This window comes from Blennius ocellaris (genome assembly GCF_963422515.1).
Source record: "Blennius ocellaris genome assembly, chromosome: 7".
NCBI lineage: Eukaryota > Metazoa > Chordata > Actinopteri > Blenniiformes > Blenniidae > Blennius > Blennius ocellaris.
Genome location: NC_137656.1, coordinates 7,653,924 through 7,677,055, shown reverse-complemented (window position 1 = coordinate 7,677,055; position 23,132 = coordinate 7,653,924). Strand labels below are relative to the sequence as shown.

The following is a 23,132-nucleotide window of genomic DNA, read 5'->3' as shown; positions in this document are numbered from 1 at the left end:
AACCCTTAAGCTGGTGAGACACTGAGTCATGCTCAGTCTTTGTACGATTTAGTACCAACAAGCCCACTATACTGTTGAATTCTGGCTACATGTGGCAAAATGTTTTATCATTTGAATATGGAAACTGTACCTTGGAATTACACTGATCTGTAAGCTGTAAAGAGCACATGGTGAACTGAGGTAGGATTTTATTTAAATTGCTGTTCTTTAATTCAAAATTTAAGGTTTGTAATGTGTTGAAAAAGGATGTTCATTAAATGTGAACTTCTTAATGACAAACTAATACAGTGTTGCATTAAAACAAAGATTTGGAGTCCTAATGCGTTCACTTGTCCCGCCAACTTCAGATCAAATTGTTCTGTATGTAGCCCCTGAAGTAAAATGAGTTTGACTCCCCTGCTCCGCTCAGTTAAAAATAAAGAGAGGGGGGGAAAATGCTGTAAACAGTGTAATTACTGGATGTGAAAAGAACTAACACATTGGTCTAAAACTGGCAAACACATTTCCACTGTGCTGGATGTTGCTCTGCCTTCTATACTATACTGCATGGCTCATAGATTTAACAAAGATGGGACATTGTGCAAATATAGCACCTCCAGCTAGCACCTAAATATGAGAATGGAAGTCGATCTGTACTTTGTTAATCTCTGTTGTTATCAGTGCAGAAATGAAGGGAAAGCTCCACTAGATAATCCTATAATGTTACAAACATGGTCTATAGTTTCCATAATCATGTTGTATCAGGAACTTGTTGATATGAAGCAGAATTAGACACAGGACATGAAAAAATTCTGATTACGTAAAAAAGATCCAACCTTGCAATCACAATTTGTAGATTATGTACACACAATAGTACAAATGGCATCGTGCCTGTCAGGATTGGAGGTTTCTCACTAACCAGCACCTCTCAGAGCAAAAGAGGATCTACTTGATGTCTTCCTCAGCTAGGTGGATCGCACTCCGGCAACTCGGGCTGCCTGAAGGGAAATTTCACAGGAGCTTAGAGCTGATGTTTGAAGGAATGGGTTAACGCTTGGCTCGCCGCTTTCATCTTCGAAAATGCTGCTGCTGCTGTTTAGCTCTGAAGGAATTATCAAAATCAAGAAACACACCCACACACACCGACAAGCCCCCCCCCCCCCACCCCCCCCCCCCACCGTCACGTGTGTCACTTTACACACGAATACTCTACACTGCATTGCACAAATAATCTTCTCTCAAGCAAAAGAAGAAATAGAGTTGAGGTCCTCATTTCCTCAAGGTGCGTAATGGTCACCTGATTATCATGTTAAGATATGTGCTCAGCGTTAAGATGCAGGTTAACTAAACCCTCACAGTGCGTCGTTGATACTAATGCTACTTTGTAAGCTCTTGTACAAGAGCGCGCTGTCATTATCAGTTGAAATACATTTTACGTTATATAGATAGTATGGATTTTATAGCTGCATCACTATTCTGCTTGTGCGCCATAGAATTGATGAAAATGAACAATGTCATCTCACAATTTTAACCTTCAGGCTCATTCTGATCAGAGCCGGGTGTTTGGGACTGGAGTCTGTTCCTAGTGATATTGTGTAAAAACAAAGTGAAATTAGGATAAATCACACAGAAAAATCACACAATCAGCTGTGGCCAATTACAGCTTGCCCTTTTAAACCTTGATATCAACAAGTGGCCATATTTAGTAACTTTAGATGTTTTCTTCTAAACTAATGACACATTAATGACAAGCACAACTACAATAATTGCATAAAAACTCAAAGATCAATACTTGGAAAAAAGAAATCTGATAGCTGTGACTTCAAATCTAATCACAGTAGTCATAAAGCAAAAGACAAATGTGTTTGAGATCTGTCAACAAGATTGTAACTGTTCTCAGTCAATTAAAATATAATCGAAAGTTGTTTTATTTCAGTGATTCAATTCAAAAAGGAAACTTGATCAATCATATAGATTAATTCTGCAAAGGGTGATGTATTTCAGGTATTTATTATTTTAAATCTTGATTGTGGTTTTGAAAACCCCAAATCCACTATCTCAGAATATTAGAATAAAATAAAATTCAAAAAAATAACTGCATCGATGTGGCTCAAAATTACCTTTTCAAGTTTCATTCATTTTCAGTTCTTGCTTCATCCAGGGTCACATCTATGTTAACATGCCTCAGACTAACAGCAGCTTTTTCCACAATTCATAAACCCAAAAAGGAAACCTAAAAAGGATTGAGTGGATTCAGATAGCGAAGGCATCTTTGAGATCTCCATTCACAGGGACTCGCGCAGCCTTTACCCTCGCCGTGCTGGCGCTGTATTAAACATCCATCAAAAGTCAGCACACAAAGTGCAGAGTATCGTCTCGCAGATCGATGGAAGTGTCATTAAAGCTAAACTCATTTCTCACATCGCCTCGGAGATGCCGAGATGTGAGGGAAATTTTGGAAATGTCAGCGCGTGCTTTAAAAAGGTAGAAATATCACCTTTTGAAGTAATTGTCGAGTCATTGGCATTCATCAATAATACCTTCAAACTCCCCCCCGAGGTGATTTATTACAGTCATTTTGTGCTGTGAGCCAGTGGCCATCTTTCTCATTCTGCTGGTAATGTGCTGCTGTCATTTTTTTTTCTTTTGGGAGATAAAGTGAGCAAATTCCTTCATTGAATCTTATGACTAAATCATGCACAGTTTTTATAGATTAAGACAAAATTAGATTGCAGCTCGGTGAGAATTTCATGATTTAACGCTGACGTTCACGACACAGTGAGAGCATGAAGGAGGTGAAAGGAAATATGGACGGCTGCAGGATAGTTAATTGATAAGTGTAGAAGCAGTCGGACATGGTGAACTGTTGCCTCAGCGGGTCGCCTTTACCACGGAGTACATGACAGCATCGCCTGGTGAGGAAAGCATTAATCATGGCCTGTCTCACGAGTCAAAGTGAGGGACAGAAAACAATGGGATTAGGTCCAAAAGAGAAAATATTTCAGCAAAGAAATGCATCCTGACAAAACTGTAAAACTGTTGTGCTGCAGTTTGATGTATAATAATTAATGATAAAGTAAACCTCATAATAATAGCTCCTTTTGGATTACAGTACATTCAACCTTTATCTCATTCATGTTTTTTTTAAATGCTGAAATCAGGAGAAATCTATTTGATTTCTTGATATTTTAGTTTTGGGAAGCACATAAACTTGCAGTATTTATTTTATACCTGAAAGTAAATTTGGAGGTTTTGCATCAAAATAACTCTCTGTATTAAATAACATCTGCTGAAACATCTCAGTATGTTAAACTGAAGAAGTGGATCTGCAGTGATGACTTTACACAAACAAATAATTCATGGAACAAAAAATAGAGTGGGAAGTGTGCTTATCAACACCTTTCTTATCATTCCAAAAATTTATTTATTTCATTTGACAACAATGAATATTCTGAGTCTGTATTACCAAAGAATAAAATAAATATTCCCACAAGGAGTCGATTCTGTCTTGAGAGTATGTTGGAGCCTTTAGAGGATTTAATTACTTGTGCACGAAAAGTAATGCATGTGTGCTGTGACCATTTGCAAAATAAATGCACCCAATGAAAAACTCAGCATTTGATTCTGTTAATATCAAAGGAATGACATGTGAAATCTTTTATCACCAGATCCAAACAACCATTGAAAATGCACTATTTTATTGTATTTTGACTATAACACTTATTTACACAACAATGCACAGACCCATGATGAAAAAAACCTTCATTTACTTCAACATAATTTAACAAAACCCGATCAAGTCACAAAGATTGCTGCTGCTTTTTGTTATGTAATGGATGTTAACATTTGAGATACATTTTCATCATAAGTGTCATGACATTTAACTGCAGAATAGACTAAACTTCTTTATAATGTACGGTTTTATATATATATATATATATATATATATCAAACTTGGACAAATTATTAGTTATTTACAATGATCCCATCTTTTGAATTTAATAACTAAAATAAAAAGTAACTCCTATTTGATACTTTCATTGTGTCTATAATTTAACTGCTGACACAGTATGATTGATCATTAGGTTCATCCAGTAATTGGCAATCATGGTAACAGTGCATGCTTTTTCACTTTTTTTACAAAATGAATACGCTTTTTAAGAAAAAAACTCTGTACTGCACTTATTCTGCAACAATCATTACAGTCATCAGTTACTGCAGGCAGTTATTTTCGAACAAAACGTCCTGCTCCAAAGAAAAGGCTTTTTTTTATAAAATAAAGAAGCCTTTACCATTATGAGTAAAAATGGAACATAATTAACATTTCCTGAATCACAAATGTTTGACAGCATCGCCGAACTCTGAGGAAATATTCCATCGTTGTAATTTATTCAGGAAACACTTTAAAAATCTGCTGGGAAAACGCAACATTCAAGAAATGCCACTACTTGTGCACCATTGCTGTAGTAAACAGTTCTTCTGCACATGCGTGAGTTGATGGAAAATCACAACATTTGCCTCCAGGGTGTCATGACTCCCAGTCCTTAGTCTCCTGGGACTTGGCAGTTTTATATTTGAGAGTCAATATTATCACAATTCAGCTTCATCTGTCCATACGAACATCCGTGTATTCTTCATTTTCAATATTTATAGCGTATTGTTCTCTGTGCTCATGTGTGGTTTCATTGCAACTAACAACGCCATCTTGCCATGCCGTGTAAACCCAAGTCTTTTCCGAAGCAAAAATGAAACAAATCATGCCTTTCATGTAAAAGATTAAGTGGAAATAGATTTTCATGTTTCTGCATCACTTAGCCTGAATGCGCTGCCCAGTTTGTTATACACACTTGTTTATTATTTACAACCTAAATATATATATATTTTTTATTGTGCGTGTACAGGACTAGACCTTACATCATGTTATTTACACAGTTTTATGGCATTAGGTTCTTTCCTTTAGCAGCTTTTTGTTTCATATTTAAAAAAAAAAAAAGATTCTAAGCATTATCACTGTTCAGACGTTCTTAAGTGTGTTCTAGCACATGGCTATAAGCGGTGAAGATATCTGTGGCTTGTTGACTCAATGGGATTAGCCATGCAGATCTAATAAACATAAATCCAGTCCACCAATTATCATTTCTGTTGTAAGGAAAGCCTCCTGCTATAAAAAAAAAACAACAACAAAAAAAAACACACCAGCGCAGTGCATCAAGTGTTGAGCTGCAGACGGCGGTTTGATTCAGACAGATCCGAGAATCAATATCAAATACGAATCCATTTTGGTGATTCCTGCCCGGGGAGTTGGCATCATCTCCTGCTCCCTTGTCAGCATGCTTCAGCAACCACAACCCGCCTGCTCTCAGTAATATGACACAGACACACAGAGGGCAAGTTAACGCACACTGAAAACATGCTGAGCCGGGCGAGGAGAGCGACACTGACGTAAGGAAAGAGAGACAAGTTGAGTAAAGAAGTACTCGGTGATGAAGAGGGGAGAAGCACAGAGAGATGTATAATAGCAGACAAACCCCTCATCCATCACTAAATCCTGTTTGTCATTCTCGCGTAGAGAGAGCGGGACAAAGGGAGGGATGCATCCTCCCAGGAGGAGCTCCCATTGCTAGTCCTTGATGTTTCACTACGTCCAGTATTCATTTATTCTCACTCAAGCGTTCCTATGCCTCTGTTTGCTTGTTTGTGAGGGCACTGGGTGTTCCGGCAGGCTTTACTTCTGGAGAAAATGAAAAGGACATTTTGTCTTAGAAGTTGTGTGATGCCTTTACCTGCCTTTACATTTGCTAAGCTCATTTAGAAAACGAACATGTGGAACAGAGTTTCAGACATGTGCCAAAAGACGTTTCAATACAGCTCAGGGAAATGGTCAAACTGATTTAAAAGAAAAAAAGTAATTGAATGATCTAGTAATTTTAGTGAACTATAATTTTGACATTATCTCCAAGAATCAAGGACAGCTACCAAAATTCACATGGCTCATTATGTCTTGTACCACAACATGGTGCAGTGAACATTTCTAGCATCTAATGTGCTCACAACTAAACAGGAGATGAAAAAGCAGCAGGTGCCAACACTTGATGAAACAACAATGGATGGAGCTCTTGGCAACTCCCAACAAACATTAAACTGCCAAAATTGAGGATGACAGACGTGTAACATACAGTTACATCAACATCTACATCATCATCAACATCAACAACATCAACAACATCTCCAGTACTGTACAACTGAGGCCACATTTACTGTACCCAGTTTTTAAAAAAGTATATTTCTCTCTCCATGTTGAAAAACAAAATCTTAATTTACACTGACTCACATATACAGCTGGTTCAGAGCTGCTATGAGTATGCCAAACCTGTAGGGGGTAGTGTAGCAAGAAGCATGCAGCCATGATAGCCAATCAGAATCCTGGAAAAAAAATGTCATGTCAGCAGCCCAAATGCAGAGAAATATCATTTTTTTCAGAAACCCAGGTACGTGTAAACGTGGCCTGAAATCACATAGATTGTCTTAATCCTCAACAGGTTCTATCTACAAAAGAACGTGATGCTTTTCCTGGTTTCAACCTGCAGCAAATTATTTAATTTCCCAAGCCCTCTCCGTGTAGTTAAAAGAAAAGCCAATGCAACACATTTGTTTAGTTAGATCCTCTTCAAATGACCACTGTGCAGAAGATACCAAATCCAAAGGAGGAAAATGATTTTTGTGCAACCTGTTTTGTGTTATTCCCCATTCCCATTTTCCTGGGAATAGGGTGGTAATTAGTCCTCCGGCTGCAGGTAGACGGCATTACCGTCAATACAAAAGGTGTTTATGTTATTTTGTCCACCCCAATGCACGGTCCCATTGGGGCTGTCTGCCTACCAGGCTCTCCAAACCCGCTTCTTTCTGTAGTCGTTAAACCAGCATCTGCTGAGGTAAAAGGCCTGAAACCCCCTACCACACACACACCCCCCCTTTGCACTCTCTCTAGCTTGCCATCTGCCAGACTTGGACAAGACCCCGCTAATGACACACACACACACACACACACACACACACACACACACACACACACACACACACACACACACACACACACACACACACACACACACACACACACACACACACACACACACACACACACACACACACACACACACCTTACAATTGCTGGAAAAGCATCCCCAGTGCAGATGCACATAAACACACACAAACACACTACACAACGTGAAGTTAGCCAAGCTGCATTTTTAATGAGGGACACCCCCCCCCCCCCCCCCCCGCCCATGAACAAAACAGCTTGCAGGGTCATAATGGTTTTGAGTGAAAGCCCCACCCAGCTGCACAGATCTGGTGTACTCTTCCCCTCCTCCATACCAGTGGCCTGAAGAGGAGACAGAGAGGACAGAGGAACAACAACAAACTCTAATTACTCCTCTGTGGCCATCACGTCCCTACAGCATTTTCTTTTCTTTTCTTTTTTTAATTCCAGGAGTAAAATTGAAAGAGAGAAAGAGGCACATGGAGAAAAAGAAAGTCATGCTGATTGAACATGAAACATCTCCCCATGGCCCTCCTTCTGCCTCCTCTCTTCCTCTCCATCGCCGCTTGTTGTACATAATGCCCTCTCGCTTTCAATGCAATTGTTCATCACCCCTCAGTTATCCAGAGTGAATAATAATGTTTCCTCTTGGAGAAAGATGGAGGAAGAGGAGTGAGCCTGAGGCCATGCATTCTGATGGTCTAAGCATTCCCCAGTCACACTGTGCTCGGGCACAAATCAACAGTGCAGCAAGGAGAAGGGAGGATGCCCGAGCCTCCCTTCTCCCTGCAATTGCATTCTCCCAGCACTGTGTTTTGTTTGTGTTTTACTCGTTATTTACAATTTGTATCAACCAAAAAGACCCTCTACATTCCCCCCTCCCCTTTAGATACACACTGTTCCGCCAGACTATAAGGGAGACGCTGTGCTTGTTGTCTCCCGCAAACAGATCCTGGGTGAATTAACAACATTACGTCTGCTCTCCAGGGTACGTTTGCTCTCCTGCCCACCCCTGCCACACTATCCCATCATCATCACTGTCATTCGGACAGAGCCCGTGAAGGGGCAGAGCCACTGGAGGAGAGCCTCCTTCCCCAAAGAAGCTAAAGTTGAAGAGACAGCTGGGCTGCGGTCCAGAGTCTCCGGCTATTTCAAAAGATACTGCCCAGATCGAGGCAGCGGGCCACATTACATTTCTTTTTTATCTGGATCCTTTTATTTTTGTTTCTATGTCTCCGCAAATAGACATGAGTCTATCATTGCTTTGGTTGACTGATAGAAAGTTGAGACTGCAGTTATTTGTTCAGATTATAGAGCCGAGGTTACAATGACACAAAGTCTTTTTTGTTCATATTCTTCCAATAAAAGCCCCCCCCCCCCATATCATACAAGCTAATAAAATCTTTTATAACCAGGCCATGTGCAGCATTATGGTCTTGCTGTAATAGAAGCCATTAAAGACACATTATTTGGTTCACTGTGCCTTTGTACGGCCTGTGCAGATGTAGGATGAAATGGGCCATTCTAATCCTCATTAACATAGTTAATTTCACATGAGAGAAAGTTGATAGTTTGTGTCAAACCATTTAAAGGTCATTCAAGCAAGCAACGCCATTTGATAGATAAGTACACTTTGTATGTGAAGGTATGGTAATGAACACACACACACACGCACGCACGCACGCACGCACACTGTATTTAAACAGGAGTGGCGATCTTTAAAAGTACAGGAATATAACCTATAATTGAATTTAACAAATTAACAATAATATAAATAGTTAAAAGATAAGATCAATGACATGGCTATGTTCACAATAACTGCTAAAATATGCTGTCTAACAGTGTAAATTGTTTACTATGGATGGCTGTTACTATCCAGATTACATAGAATCAACAAACACAAGAAATTAGTCCTAATAAGTCATGTTTTCAATCTTCTCTTCATTGTATCACTACCAGTGTGGGGCGTGTGTTTCTTTATGTGTCCTGGATTATAGGAAGGTCACCTCAGGTTGCTGTCCACATTAAAGTGTTGGGCTGCACTGAGTCGCGGGTTTTGGTTGCAGGTCACATCTCCAACCCATGTGGTGAGTCACTCCAGTGTTTGGGTAGCTCTCAGCAGGTGGTAGATGGAGCAGTAAACACGACAATGGCTGCAGCTCCTGGCAACTTCTAACTCAGGCCCCCGTCCACGTGAGCCAAAACTATCTTATTTTTTCTCCCCGGGGGTTCTCCAAAATAATTCCGTCCACACGTCACAATGAACACCGTTCAACATGATGTAGTGCATATGCCAGGCCTTCAAGAGGCACTTAAAGACACCAAAAATATCAAAAACACAAAAGACACGGACACCACAAACAAGAGAATTCTCCTGCTTCTTCTCGTACTGAAGAAATACAACATCTGGCCTTATTAAACCTAGTATTATCAGCAGCTTCTGCAGCACAACCTGGAGCACGTGACGGTCATGGTGAGGTGTTTTAGAATTACCCAACTCCAGAACCCATGTTAAAAAAAAACAACAACAGTTTTGGGGCTTTTAAAAGGCCGTATTGTGTGGATGATCAGCCAAAAATGCGTTTACATGAAACGGCATTCCCATGTGGACAAGCCCGAAACTGTGCAAACTCAGAACCCGATTGACTAGATCCAGGAGTGTCTGTGACTAACACAAACAAGTCACATGGCTAAAATATTTGATAACTTAAAATTAAAAATAAAACTGTCAAAACCCTGTTGATGAAAGTTGAAAGTGCAGACAAGGATGAGATCAAAACAAAGCACCAGTGAGAAAGCAGAAAAAGGGCAGCACAAAATCGCCATCCCCTCCGAGGCTGTGACTGCAGTGGCTAACCTTTGGTCGGAGGGATGAAGGCTTGGGGGGGAGGGCAAAACACGTGACAAGTGTCGTCTTCAACTGAGACTCTGGCATCAAGCCATGTCACAAGGGAGGAAAAGAAAAAGGTCTGACAGAGGCCCAAAGATGCTCCTATATGACCTTTAAAGGGGGCAAATAACTGAACATCACAGTCTTCGGGCGAGCTGCATTTGGCTCCACATCACCTTCAGCTGCATATATAATCTGAATCCCTAAGCTCTTGCAGAAATCCAAGATGTGCTAATTTTCCAACATATGGTTACGAAGATGTTTTGGGAAAAATTAAGCTTAAGTTTACTGAGGAAGTCACATCTTAATTAAAAGGACTGACAGACAAATGCCTATCTTAAATAGGTGAACTGTTTTGTAGAATTAATTGGGATGCATTGTGCACTTACAATATCTCTGTTCAAGTATTGCAGCAGAAAACAGAAGGACCAGAAATTAAATATTCACATTAACCATCAGATTTCACTCTATTCACGGTTGGGCATCAGCTTTTTCAATAAGCTAGCAAAATAGAGTAATTTTTTGTGACATTTAAACTGCTTTATATTAGAAATCTGCTAGTATATTCTGTGTTTAACAGGTTTTCAGACAAAGAACGTATAAATAAGTTTGTGAGTTGGGTGGCAGTGGTAGTGACTCAGTCAGTCTGCCCTGGAGGCATCTTGCTGTCAGGGTTTTCGTCCCGTCGGTAGTTTAGTTGGTTTTAGATGGTGGCTACAAAGACCTTAAGACTTTTGTTCAGTTTAAGTTCACTGCTCTATTTGCTAGTTTTGACACCTGCTGATAGTTATTTCTTGTTGACCCAAATAGAAGTCAGAGCAACATGTTGAACCCTCTTGTGGTACTAATTGGTATTACAACATTGGTCAGGCTTGGTCCATTCGATTTATTAAATTGCAAACATAAGCAGATATCGCACAATGCATACGTGTCAGATCCATTGCTTTTCCCTGTTGTGTTGATCATTCTAAAATAAAGATGTGAAAAGTGCTGATTATTGATAGATGTCTTCCTGCATTGATGAAGGTCTAAATCACAATTCAACCATCAATTTAAACCCAGAATTTGACGGGACAATTCTGTGTGTTTGATGTCTATTCATGTTCATTTGGTGGGAAATGTTGCCATTTCCTTCTGTTACTAAAAAAATAAAACTTGTTTTCTGCTGTGTGCTAAAATCATTGTGAAACTGTGTTATGAAGACACAAGCATGTCGATGTCATGCATCAGGGTAAATCTTAAGAAGTTGGAAAGAGAAACGTCAGACTCTTGCTGACTGAATTCCCTGACAGTTTGACAGCTTTCCCCAAGGCTGTTTGATGTATATTTCATAAAGTACTCACTCAGTCACTCTCCTTCGGGCAGTGATGCTGGCGACAATGACACTCTCTGGTCTTGGGGTGGCAACAGCTTTGAAAGTCCCCTTCCAAAACTTCTCAAAGAGCTGCTTCTCCTCCAGCTGTGGGATGTTGAACATACTGCCCGGCACTCCCAGGGATGGAGATGGGCCACAAGGATGGCCGAGCTGGAGTGAGATCGGTGGCTGCATCCGTAGATTTTATTCTCCGGACCAAAAAAAAAAAAATCAAAGTAAAGTCCTGGAGATGAAAGAAAACGCGCGCCGACTCTGCCCGTGGCTCTGGAACTGTCCAGGTACTGAATCAGTCCGAGCGACAGCGCAGCAGCTTGTGTTGCTCCGTCCTCTCTTCTCGCAGCAGCAGGTCAATGTGACAGCGTCTGTCTGCTCTTCAGTCGAGCGAGGAGTGCGGGGGGGAGACGGACAAAGGCTGACCCCTCTCCTCCAACTGGAGGTTGAGTATTGTTCCCCAAGTTGAGGAGGGGCGGGTGTGTGGGAGATTGTGTTTCCCCCTCTCTCCGCCTCTCCTTTTTGCTCACATCTGCTGGTCTTTTGGGATGGGGTCTGGGTTCTGGGTCAGAGAGAGCTGTAGTACTCCTTTCTTCACAGACAATGAGGAATTCCTTCACAACATACGAAGCATGTTGGAAGTCATGAGGAGCGAGAGAGGAAGTGGTTTGTCCTGTTGCTGGACTGCAATGTCGTGGGTGCGGAGATGAGTGCGCGGTGGCTGCGGGTGTCGTGGCGATCGAGGCGCCGCGACTGAGTGCAGACGCCAGTGCCGAGTTGAAAAGGGGGTATGCCAGAGTGTGCGAGTGCAAATCGAATGAGGAGCTCTGCCGAGAGCAGCTTGTTTTGTATCTCACAGCCTGTGACGTCAAAAACAGGGGGATGGACGCAAAGAAGAGGGACACCCTCTCCCATTCTCTCTCTCCCTCTCCCCGTTGATTAGGTTCACTTCTCATCCTGACACGTGCCAGCGTCTCTCTCTCTCTCTCTCTCTCTCATTCAATGTCATTGCTTCTGTTCTCTCACCATCGATCCTTCTCTTCTCATCCCCTTGTGACTCTTTCAATCTCTTACATTACTCAGACTACTCCAGCAACAACAATTAGATAACTAATCAATTAGTTGAGTAAGAGAAAACACATCAGCAACTCTTTGCCTGACTCTTCTCAATGAATGTTAATCAACAGACTACTGAAGAAAAAATACATATAAATAGTATTCAAGTTCAATTACTGTTGCACTGCATGTATTGCACTCAATTAAGAATACTGTTTCCTAAAAGGAGCATGTGAGTAAGTATTTGGTATGAAGATATACTTAGTTACTTTTTAACCAATGGATGTTTCATTACAATGTCAATGTATAAATATGAATATTACAAATGACAAACAAATGTAGCCTTAAAACAAGAATGTGCCAGCATCTCTCTCTCTCTCTCTCTCTCTCTCTCTCCCATTCAAGTGGTGGCAAAATGATTCACTTCTTTTAAACAACTGATTATCTATGAAAAAACCTGAAATCATAAAATAATATTTTGTGTACTCAAAGAAAGACAGCGTCCCCGTGGCAGACCAAATATGAGAACATTTTCTTTTTGGATCCCACCAACCAATCACAGTAAAGAAAACATGTGGCATACTTGGCCTGAGACAAGGCGTGTGAGCATGGGGCCATGGGGGGTTCGAGTGCAATGTGGTGGAAGCACTCCGAGGAAGGCCTCATCCTCTGATACTTTGAAAACCCCTGAACTTGTGCGACATTGCATTATGCTGACATTTTTTTTCTCCCTTTTTTGTATTATGTGATTATTGATACGTCCACTTCAGATTGAGTCTGCTTTGCATTGTAAACAAAGTAAGTCTTTTCTTTCTTGTAAGACACACTAACACCCCCCCCCCCCCCCCCCACACACACACACACACACACACACACACACAAAAGGCTGAGTAAATCAGCATAACAAAAGACCTGACTCAGTGAGGACCAGCCGGAGCATGTGGCTGACACAAACCTTACCCCTGGGGGGAGTTTAGTTTTTTCCCTGCTGTCAGACACCACCTCCTTTTCTCTCTCCTCCTGCCTCCCTACAACTTTCCCTCTCTCCCTCCCTCTGCTTTCTGTCATCTCTGCTTCACTCTTGTCTCTAATGCCGCATATCACCTGCTTCCTGCCTGCTTGCCACCACTGCTGCACTCAGAGCTCCGTTTGGAAATGTTTGGAGGGATTATCAACAACTACACAGATACCACTGTTCAGGCTGCAGCACAAATGTCCATGCGATTCGCAGATTTGGGTCCCACAGCTGACAGGTCACCATTGTGGGTCCCTGAGCAAGACCTTTGACCCCCATCAGCACCCTGGAGCGCCGTAATGTGGCTGCATCTCTGCAACCCAGCAACAGGACTGGTCGATGTGGGGAAAAAAAAATTTTTCCCAAGAGGATTAGTAAAGTATTACTAGTTAGTAGTTAGGCCAAAAGCTACTAATAACTGGCAAAGTTATTCAATTATAAAATTGACTTGTTGAAACAGTCGTGAAAATCATCAGAGAAGTGAAAATTAGGATTTTATTTTTTTTTATGTTTAAAAAAACCTGTCTTTGTGCTCTAAAACTTTTAGGGGTAGATTCAGAGGTGGAAAGAGTACTTAAATATTCTACTCAAGTAAAAGGACAATTACTTCAATACAATTTCAATCAAGTACAAGTAAAATTTCCAGTCTAAAAACTTACTCAATTAAAAGTAAAAAGTAGCTCATATAAGATTTACTAAAAGTAAAAGTTACTTTGTGACTTTTTTAACAGCCGGAGAATGGTCTCTCTTGGGTAGCACAAGAAAGGCAACGGGATATAAATCTACCGCAGCCTCTCTGGACAAACACAGCTTACATTGAATCATAATGCTGTTGCCTTTCTTGCACTTCAAGCTGAAGTGGTCCCTTCAGTCGATGAAATTTCGCTTTGCATTGGATCTGTACCACCAAAGTCGTACTCCATCGTTAATGTGACTTTAGCAGCAGTTTGTTCTCCTATCCATCATTCACTGCAGTATTTCCAAGGCACCATGTTATACTCAATAACATTTAATTGAAATTGTAGAATAGTTTTGTACAATAGTTTGAAAAAAGTACACAAACAATCTACTCAATTTCAGTAACATGAGTAGATGTAATTTATTACTTTCCACCTCTGGTTAGTTTATACAAAAAAGGTGCTCAGAGCCATTGAAAATGCAACTTTTTGGAAATGACTCCCAAGGTCGAATTCTTTAAAAATGCTTCATCTCCATGGAAACAGGGGGAAACAACTTATATAGTTCTATGTCAATTTAAGTTCTTGGAATAATAAGAAAAGCCTGAAGCCATTAGCTAAAGCCTAATCTTTGTGGCGCAATCAATTTTCTGAGATGCATAATGTAGTAATTCTTTAAGTCTCAGACAGCTACAGCAGCTCAGATATACAAAGGGGAAAACAACACCGCGGAGGAAAAACAAAGGCTCTGTGATGTTTTTGACAGATTTTTTGATCTATAGCACCAATGCTCCTTCCCCTGCAAAGTCTTCCTGTTGCAATCTTTATGATGCAATCTGTCATCATTCTCAGTGACTGACAGAAAACCATGATTATTGTTGTGACGATTCCCAATGGTCTTCTTATGAGCAAAGAAACAAAGCTAACCTTAATATTGATGGAGCTTTTTCAATTACTCAGCAGAAATGATGGCAAATCATTAAGTGTATCTCCTAAAGTTACACTCAACATTTCTGTGACATTTACAGTAATTTACTGTTATTAAGCTTTTCTGTATTTTTTTGTAATAATTACCTTGAGCTCACCAAAGGTACAGATAAAAAAACAACGCCATTGTGAAAATTATTTGATATTTATATTTTTTATTATTTTTTATTTTAATTCTGAGGAATTATGCACTCGTCACAACAAGTTAGAGATATGTGGTTTGTGGATGATGTTTATGGAAAAGGTCAAAGTAAGTAGAAGCATGCCATGGTGATTTTCTCATCTTAATCAATGTATTGAAACAAAAGCCAAAGACAGTGGTGGGTTCGCCACAACAAAAAATGTCAATGTCTCAATAACTTGTCTGCTCATGAGTATCAATCACAATGATTCTTATGCGAGTCAGTTCAAGAGGAAGTGCAGCTAGGTCTCTCCATTCGAGGTACCCTGGTCTCCAGCAGCCATCCCCTAATGATGCCACCTTGATGTGAAGGAGGACTGTCATCCACAAAGATGGAATGAGGCCTGTGTTGTTCATGCAGGAGCAAAATGACTGGATTAATGATGTTTTCCAGGTAGCGTGGGCTTGTCACTGTACCATTAACAAAGTGTAGTTCTGTATTGACTAGACACTCCGGCCCACTGTAACACCTCCACCAAACACTCGTCCGGTGACAACAGTGGCTGATGGACAGCACACATCTTGATGTCTCCAACATCATTTTTGCTCAATGAGGGACTTTCCTCAGAGAACAGCACTGAGGCCCATTGGTCCATCATCCAGTGTAAATGTTCTCCCTGGCCCATGCAAGACGATGACTCTCACACAGACCACACAGGTAAAGGTCTGACATGCCTCTCACCTTCCCTAAATGTGCCTGGATTTGAGTGCCATTCATCATCCAGTTCTGCAGGGCACTGGCCATGCAAGGTGCTGTCACTCATAGCAATTTGTGGTTTACAGTGTCTTGCTCAAGGACAAGACCTCCCACATGATGTCAACATGTTAACAGTATGACCGATTAAATATATATTCTAATTGAACCAGGAAATGCATTGGTTGATTCACTTATCAATCAACTTTTGTGAATTTTGCCATTAAGCTCCTTTTTAGGAAAACAGAAAGTTGTGCAAAAAAGTACTGATACACTGTTGGATATGTGCATACAAAGGTTTAGAGAAAGTCACAATAGGTTTCCTCTCTTTAGGTTAAAGTGCATTTTAGGTTCATCCTGAAATTTCACCCGTCGTCTATCAGTAAAGGTATTTATGTATACCCCTTCATTTAGAGTCCACTGGTGTAACTTGATTGATCAGCTGAGACACCACCTTCTACCATTTAGCAGCTTCCAATGCTAAATGCTTCGAATATTTTGTGCAGAGCTTTTCACATGAAACAACCACATTCAGTCATTTCTCTTTTTCTACAATGACACTTTACACCAAAGAAAATATCCTCCAGTGTTAACTTTTTTTTTGGTTATTTATTCTTAAATAAGTTGAAGTGGACCCGTTTCTGTTGCACTTGCATTTTTTTAGTGCCATTGTACATGATTGTCTTTTGATCATCCCACACAGGAACCATCACATCTATAGAAAAAGACAGCTTTGGTATACATTCTCATGACATCTGTATGTGTCATTTGCACATGTAGATTGCAAACTGGAAATAAATCCGCCCTTTATCACAATGACGTGTCTACACATATAAATATCCTCTTTTCTTTCCTTGGATTAACTTGGATCACCATCGAGTATTGGTCTTTACTGCAAGAACAAAAGTTTTCTCACACCAACACAAAGGATTGTCTTGTAAACTACCCCCCCCCCCGGATGAAGTTGTATGCGTGGGTGGGAATTTATATCTCTGCCTCCTAATAGGTATGCGTGCAGACGCAGTGCTGTACCTCGTCCAGATTAATAATGCATATATTAGCTGATAACACGGAACCCTGATGTATAACAACGCCAACCTCTTAATGATAAGTGGCTGCTTCATCAGTGTGCTTTGCATAAAAATGGTGCAGAGGTGCACTTGAATCAAACCAGAGGGCAACGCATGAGCCGGTCCAGCAAAACACAGAGTATGTTTCATTTATGGTCGGGAATATCAAGCAGATGTTTCTGCCGCAAGATGAAGTCAGGGTTATATTGGAGGGCTGTGGTGAGGGCACTGGGTCAGGTTTCCTCCTGCTGAGTGTTTGTATGAAGTGCTTTTGCGAACAGTGGCCTTCTATGGAAATCTCAGCTGAAGGACACAAAGTTGTTGTGGAAAAAAGTCATTAATTTGTCAAAAGACAATCATTTCGTTTGGTATTTTGTTTCGAAGCGAATACACTCAGTATCAGTCATTGGTTTTGAAGTGTTGCATAACATTGCATACATTAGGGAGACTTTCTGCTATTCATTATAATTTGCACTTATCGCTTTTTGTGTTTCAGACGTCGCATCAATATAGCATCAAAGAGCTGGAAGAATCACCGACAGGCTACACCAACCTCCCGAAAGGCTACTAAAAATGGAGCTGTTATTTTCTGGGTTGGCTGAAAATTAACCATGAAGTGCATCCATTCAAAGTAAAAAACAAATTAGCAGAAATGTAGATGGCTTCGCACAGTCAGATCTCAGGCTGACAGTAATTGCAGTTGCTCGAGGCGATGGATCCATTTCTGAGAACGTTTTTAAGTCGCAAATCATTTCTACAAGAAAGAGAAACGGCAGATTGTTCAAAAGTCTAATTCTCTTTTCTTGTTACCAACAAGAGTTCAAGTCGATACTTTTCCTTTTGTGCCGCTCCTGCATAACTTAGGAACAAACAAAGCTTCACCCGTCTTTCAAAGAAACGAGCTCTATTTTCTTTTCATAGGATTTTTCATTTCTTTTTCATTTTCACTTGTACACCTCTGCATAAGTTCAAGAGAAAATAAGCATCTTTTAATATCTTCGGCTGAGCTTCACCAGCGACATGCAAACACGTTTCAAGAAAATGTTAAAGTAATGTTTTCAGTTTTGTCATTTGTTTACTTGTGAACTTTATAGCTCACAGAAAACAAAAAAGGCAAAAGAAGCAGAGGTGTGATCTGTACACATTTGATCAATTCTGTTTTTGTGCATTTGTGATTCATGTTGTTGTCATAGTGCACTTCGTTTAGTTTCAATGAGTGTGTATCTGTACATGTTGTGACGTCTCCTTGAAAAGTCCACAAGCAGTGTTGCCACAGTTACCTTGAAAAAGTAGTCTGATTACTAGTTACTAAAAAGCAACAGAGTTACTTTAGTTATTACTTGTTTTTAACAGTAACTGAGATAAGATTACAAGTTACTTTTTAGTTACTTTCAGCAGCTGCCAACAAAACGCCTCATCGTCTCAACATGAAAATGAATAAACTCTGCTGATCACTGCCTCCTGCACCATGCTAATACATAGGCCCTGTTTACACGACAACGTTTCATGTAAAATCCATTAAAAAAAGAGGAGTGTGTCTCCACTGCAGCAGCGGACACAGAGACAATTTTTCCTGATTCCCAGGGTAGGTAATCTTCTAGATTTGCTAGTATCCACATGCAGACATTTGCAGTCTTTCTTCAAAGACATTTACAATTTCATTTTTTTCTTCAAAGCCGTTTTCTTCTTTGTTCTTTTTGCTGATTAGCCATGAGCTATACTGGTCAACACGACCTCACAGGTCATTGGTGGTACTACTCAGTTTGCTGCACCACCTGGGTACATACGAAATGATGCACATAATGTACACAGAAGATTGATAGAAGACTGTCCGTATCCATCTGCATATTTAATGATGACTTTTTTGGGGCCTTAGGTTATGTGCCTTTATTCCATATAGTGTTTCGCTCACAATTAATTCAGTCACCAGAGGTCAAAAGTCTCCCCTTATGACATTTCTATGAGAAAAACCAAATCCTATGAAGACTAATTAGATGCCTTGATGTTTTCTGAACATGTTCAACTAAAAAAGTGCTACACAGGATAAATACAGGACAGAATCACCAAACTTCCCAAACACTTCTCCTGAACAATATGTTTTACTGCCATTTTTTCTTTTTTTCAGAGCATGTTTTTAGAAGCAGAAAAAGCTTGTTGAAGCTATAATCAATGTCCTATTGATAGTCAGACAGAACACTTGTTCATAAAGTGTTGGAGATCAATACTATGTTTATCTGGAGCTTTTTCTTCTTGGTTCTTCTGCAGTACACTGAAAGAAAAAAGTATTCAGAGCTTACCAATAAAAAAGGATTAAAAATAAACATGACAGAGCATGAAAAATGTGTTGTATAAATTCTGCATATATAACAAATGCCAAAGTTTGGTCAATAATACTCAATACTGTGTGTGTGTGTGTGTGCGTGCGTTATCTCATCCAGGCTTGATTATTGTAACGGCCTTCATTCTGGCATCAGTAGGCGCAACATTCAAAGACTGCAGTGAGTACAAAATGCTGCTGACAGTTTTTTTTAACAGGCACCAGGAGGAGTACCACATTTCACCTATCCTTTCTACCCATGACAGGTTTCCTGTAAGTTTCAGAGTAGATTTTAAGGTGTTACTGCTTGTTTTTAAGGCCTTGAATGGTATATATATATATATATATATATATATCAGTGACCTGTTATCTCCATATAATCCAGCACGTTGTCTGAGATCCTCTGGCAAGGGTCTATTAATGGTTCCAAAAACTAGGCTCATCACCAAGGGCAACAGGGCCTTTGCTGTCTGACGCCTTTGGCTTTGGAATTCTCTTCCGGAAGATCCCAGACAGGCAAACTCAGTAATGTGTTTTAAGTCTCGTTTTAATAACAAATTTTTATCGCTCGGCTTTTATAAACCGACATTCTCTTGTTTTTAAGTGTTATTTATTCTTATCTCTATTTTAATTGTATGCTCTGAATTTCATTGCTGTTAATTTTATTGTATTTTTAATGTAAAGCACTTTGTAACCGAGTTAAGAGAAGTGCTGTACATTAAAGTTATTATTATTTAATTAAGTATTATTATAATTTTTATTATTAATGTAGCCATTTGGGAAATCATGCTGCTTGTGTAGAAGTTACACAACGCATTGTACATAGACAAATAACTGCTACTGACGCAACTGGTCATTTGTGAGAAAATTTCTTCAGACGGACTCCAAATGTAGTGGATTACGATGCGATATTCAATGCTTCTATTAGCATATCATGTAGAATATAAATGAATTCTCATCATCCTGTCAGTGGCAGAGAGAAGGAGGCGCGTAGGAAAATATCGGTTTTCAAGATACTGGAAGACAACATTCAGCAAAGCAGTCAGTTTCCCGGTGTAATTACCCGTCATGCCATCGCCCGTAGCTCCTCTTCTTACGTCTAAGCTTATAGATAAAATTTAATGATAATAAATCATACCAAACCTGCATTGACATTGCAGTGGTGTTGCCAAGCAACCTGGAGCGCTAAATGTATCCAGTATAATTAAAAATGTGAAAATTGTCCTATTTCCTCTGAAAACAATAAATAGCCTGAGTGGACTTCATGCTGAGAGTGAAAAGTTAAAGAGTTGCACTTTGATTAAAATGTCTGTTTTGAAAAGGAAATAAACAAACATATTATAGTTCTGAATTAAGCTCGCGATGACTTTACAAATAATCCCACCGATATGACTCGAGTAGAATTGCGTCAACTAAAAGCTCAATAAAACAGCCTCAAAAACCTAGAATTGTGCTCTTCAATGTTCCTCACAGACTGTCACACAGTTTTTATTTAACATTCCTCCACTTTTAGAAATAATTCAGTTTAAGATAAAATATCCCTGAATGTGTTTCCACTGTAATAATATAAAACTGATACCAGCTTAACAAATCAAAATATCTAAACGTGAAGTCATAGATGCCAAACGTTTTCTTCAGTTCCTCTGAGAAGCGGCAATCTGACATCTTTATGTCTTATTGTCTCATATTCTATTATCTGACTGAGCCATGTTTTTTGTAAATTTGTACAGGCTGCAGCCTCTTGAAGATCATGTGGTCTGGTCTGGGACAGGAAAACGGTCAGATGTGTCCATAATACGTCCAGGTCTGTTCATTATATCTAGTGTTAAAAAAAAAAACTGTTTTCATGCTTCAAAAACACTGCCTCATGTAAGATGAATGGCCCAAAACAGTATATTTAGGTTAACTGGTTTCCTGGCGTGGACGGCCCTTACTTGGAATCTTTCTGCAACAGTAACAATATATTAGGAGCCCACCTGATGGAGCCCACTACTAAAAAGCTTGAACTCCATTACAAAGCATTAATTTCAGTAATATTCAGTTCACTGAGAGAAATTATCAAAAACAGACAAATCTGTGCATGAATTTCTTTGCTTTTGATATTTATATATGTCTATAGTTGTCTTTACAAAAAAAAAAGTTTAATTAAGCAGCATTATTAACAATTATTACTCTTTGGTGATCCTGCTTGAGACTCCCAGAGGGTCAATAAATGCCCCCGGATCCAGTGGCATTCCTAATTTATCAAGTGTCTGATCTCCTTGTATTTATACCCGGATGCTTTCAATTTATGAACAACACTCAAAAAAATGTAATGGATGCTACATACTTCCTTCATTATTTTAAAATTCCTCTTGTACGCACATCGTACTCACCCACAGCAAAGTCCTTTGAAAAGTAACTTGACAGGTGGCAAAGATTCGGCTGGTGTGCTTGTTTCTCCACTCGACTCACATCATGGCCTTCCAGCAACTCCTGGTTCAGCCTTCCTTTAAATAGAAATAAAGACTGCAATTAAGAGGTGGCCGGCAATGCCACAGGTCTGATGGTTACCTAAATATAGTCACTCTCTCTGTGTTGCCAGTTACTTTAAAAAAAACAACTAATTATTATTTACTCCTTTAAAAAAGTAACTTAGTTACTTCACAGATTACTTGTTTTTTTAAAGTAGCCAAGTTCTTGTTTCATCAGGAACATGCATGACTATTTTAATGTTTTTTTTTTAAACTGTAGAAGCATGAAAACACCTGCAAAAAACCCAACCCTGCTAACTTTTAGCCATTTATTGTGAGATTCGTACATTTGACTCGAAACTCAAGCTTTGGCTTCATCGTTTCACTGGAAGCTGCCATTAATCAGCTACATTTTACAAATCAGAATTGAAGCAAACGAATTGAAACTCAATATGTGATGGTCCAAACATGACACGACCGGAGAGTGTAAATAATTGGGCTCTTTGCTCTGCATGCGGTTATTTAAAATAGCAACATCAAAAACTATCATCTAAAAGCTGTTTAAGATTACCTGAACCTGACTGTGGAAAAAAGTTTGGAAATCTTTTAATGCCAACAACGCCATCTAGAGATTTACAGAGCCGATGCTTCTGGCGTCCCATGCTGAATCTTCCTCTGTTCCTGTGACTCTGTTGACTCTGCTACTACTGCACCTGTTGCTCATTACATAATTGACTAATTGCAGCTTTGGTTTGGTCAGTGTGCCTGTAGCCTTCAGGGAAAATGGAAAATAAAATCACTTGCATGCAAAAACAAGCAAACAAACAAACAAAAAAATGGAGAAAAAAACAACAGTACCTAATAAAGCCAAATCTTTAAAACTCGGTGTAAAAACAAAGCAATTTAAAACACAATAAAAAGATTAAAACGTGCAGCAAAACATGCACAAAAAAACAGATTCCCCCCACACCTGCTACTTTTGAAATTATTCACTAAAAGGTGCAGGAGGTGATGCTCACTTCCCAAGAATTTCAGCCGCCACTATATTTTCAACTTCGATGATCGTCTTTCTCTTTTAATAGGCTGACTCACTCCACCATCTTATGGCCAAAGGTGGAATCACATGATGGACTTACATTACTTTGTCCATATCCCAACACAAAACATAATTTTTTTTGTGAAATCATGACTTATTTGTGCTCATTTCAATTATGACATTTATTAAAATAGCTTACATCTTGTGTTTTTGTTTGTAGGGTGACAGCAAAACACTAAAGTTATACACATAGCTTCAATAATCAACATTACACATTCAAGATATTCAAGATAGGGTGTTCGTCCTTACTTAAAGTCTGACTACATAGCTAAATTCAGTTATATTTTGCCATAATGCCAGACCTGCTGC

General features: G+C 39.6%; 1 protein-coding gene across 1 annotated transcript in view; it reads right to left on the bottom strand.

Moving 5' to 3' along the window:
• Window positions 1–11,460, bottom strand: part of srrm4 (serine/arginine repetitive matrix 4) — a gene marked incomplete at both ends in the record, with an annotated part of 70,990 nt that extends 59,530 nt beyond the window's left edge. Inside the window, one exon of the mRNA XM_080499956.1 lies at window positions 11,255–11,460. Coding sequence (XP_080356082.1) covers window positions 11,255–11,460 — 206 coding nt within the window. The remainder of the gene's footprint in view (window positions 1–11,254) is intronic.
• Between the last annotated feature and the right edge of the window lie 11,672 nt (window positions 11,461–23,132).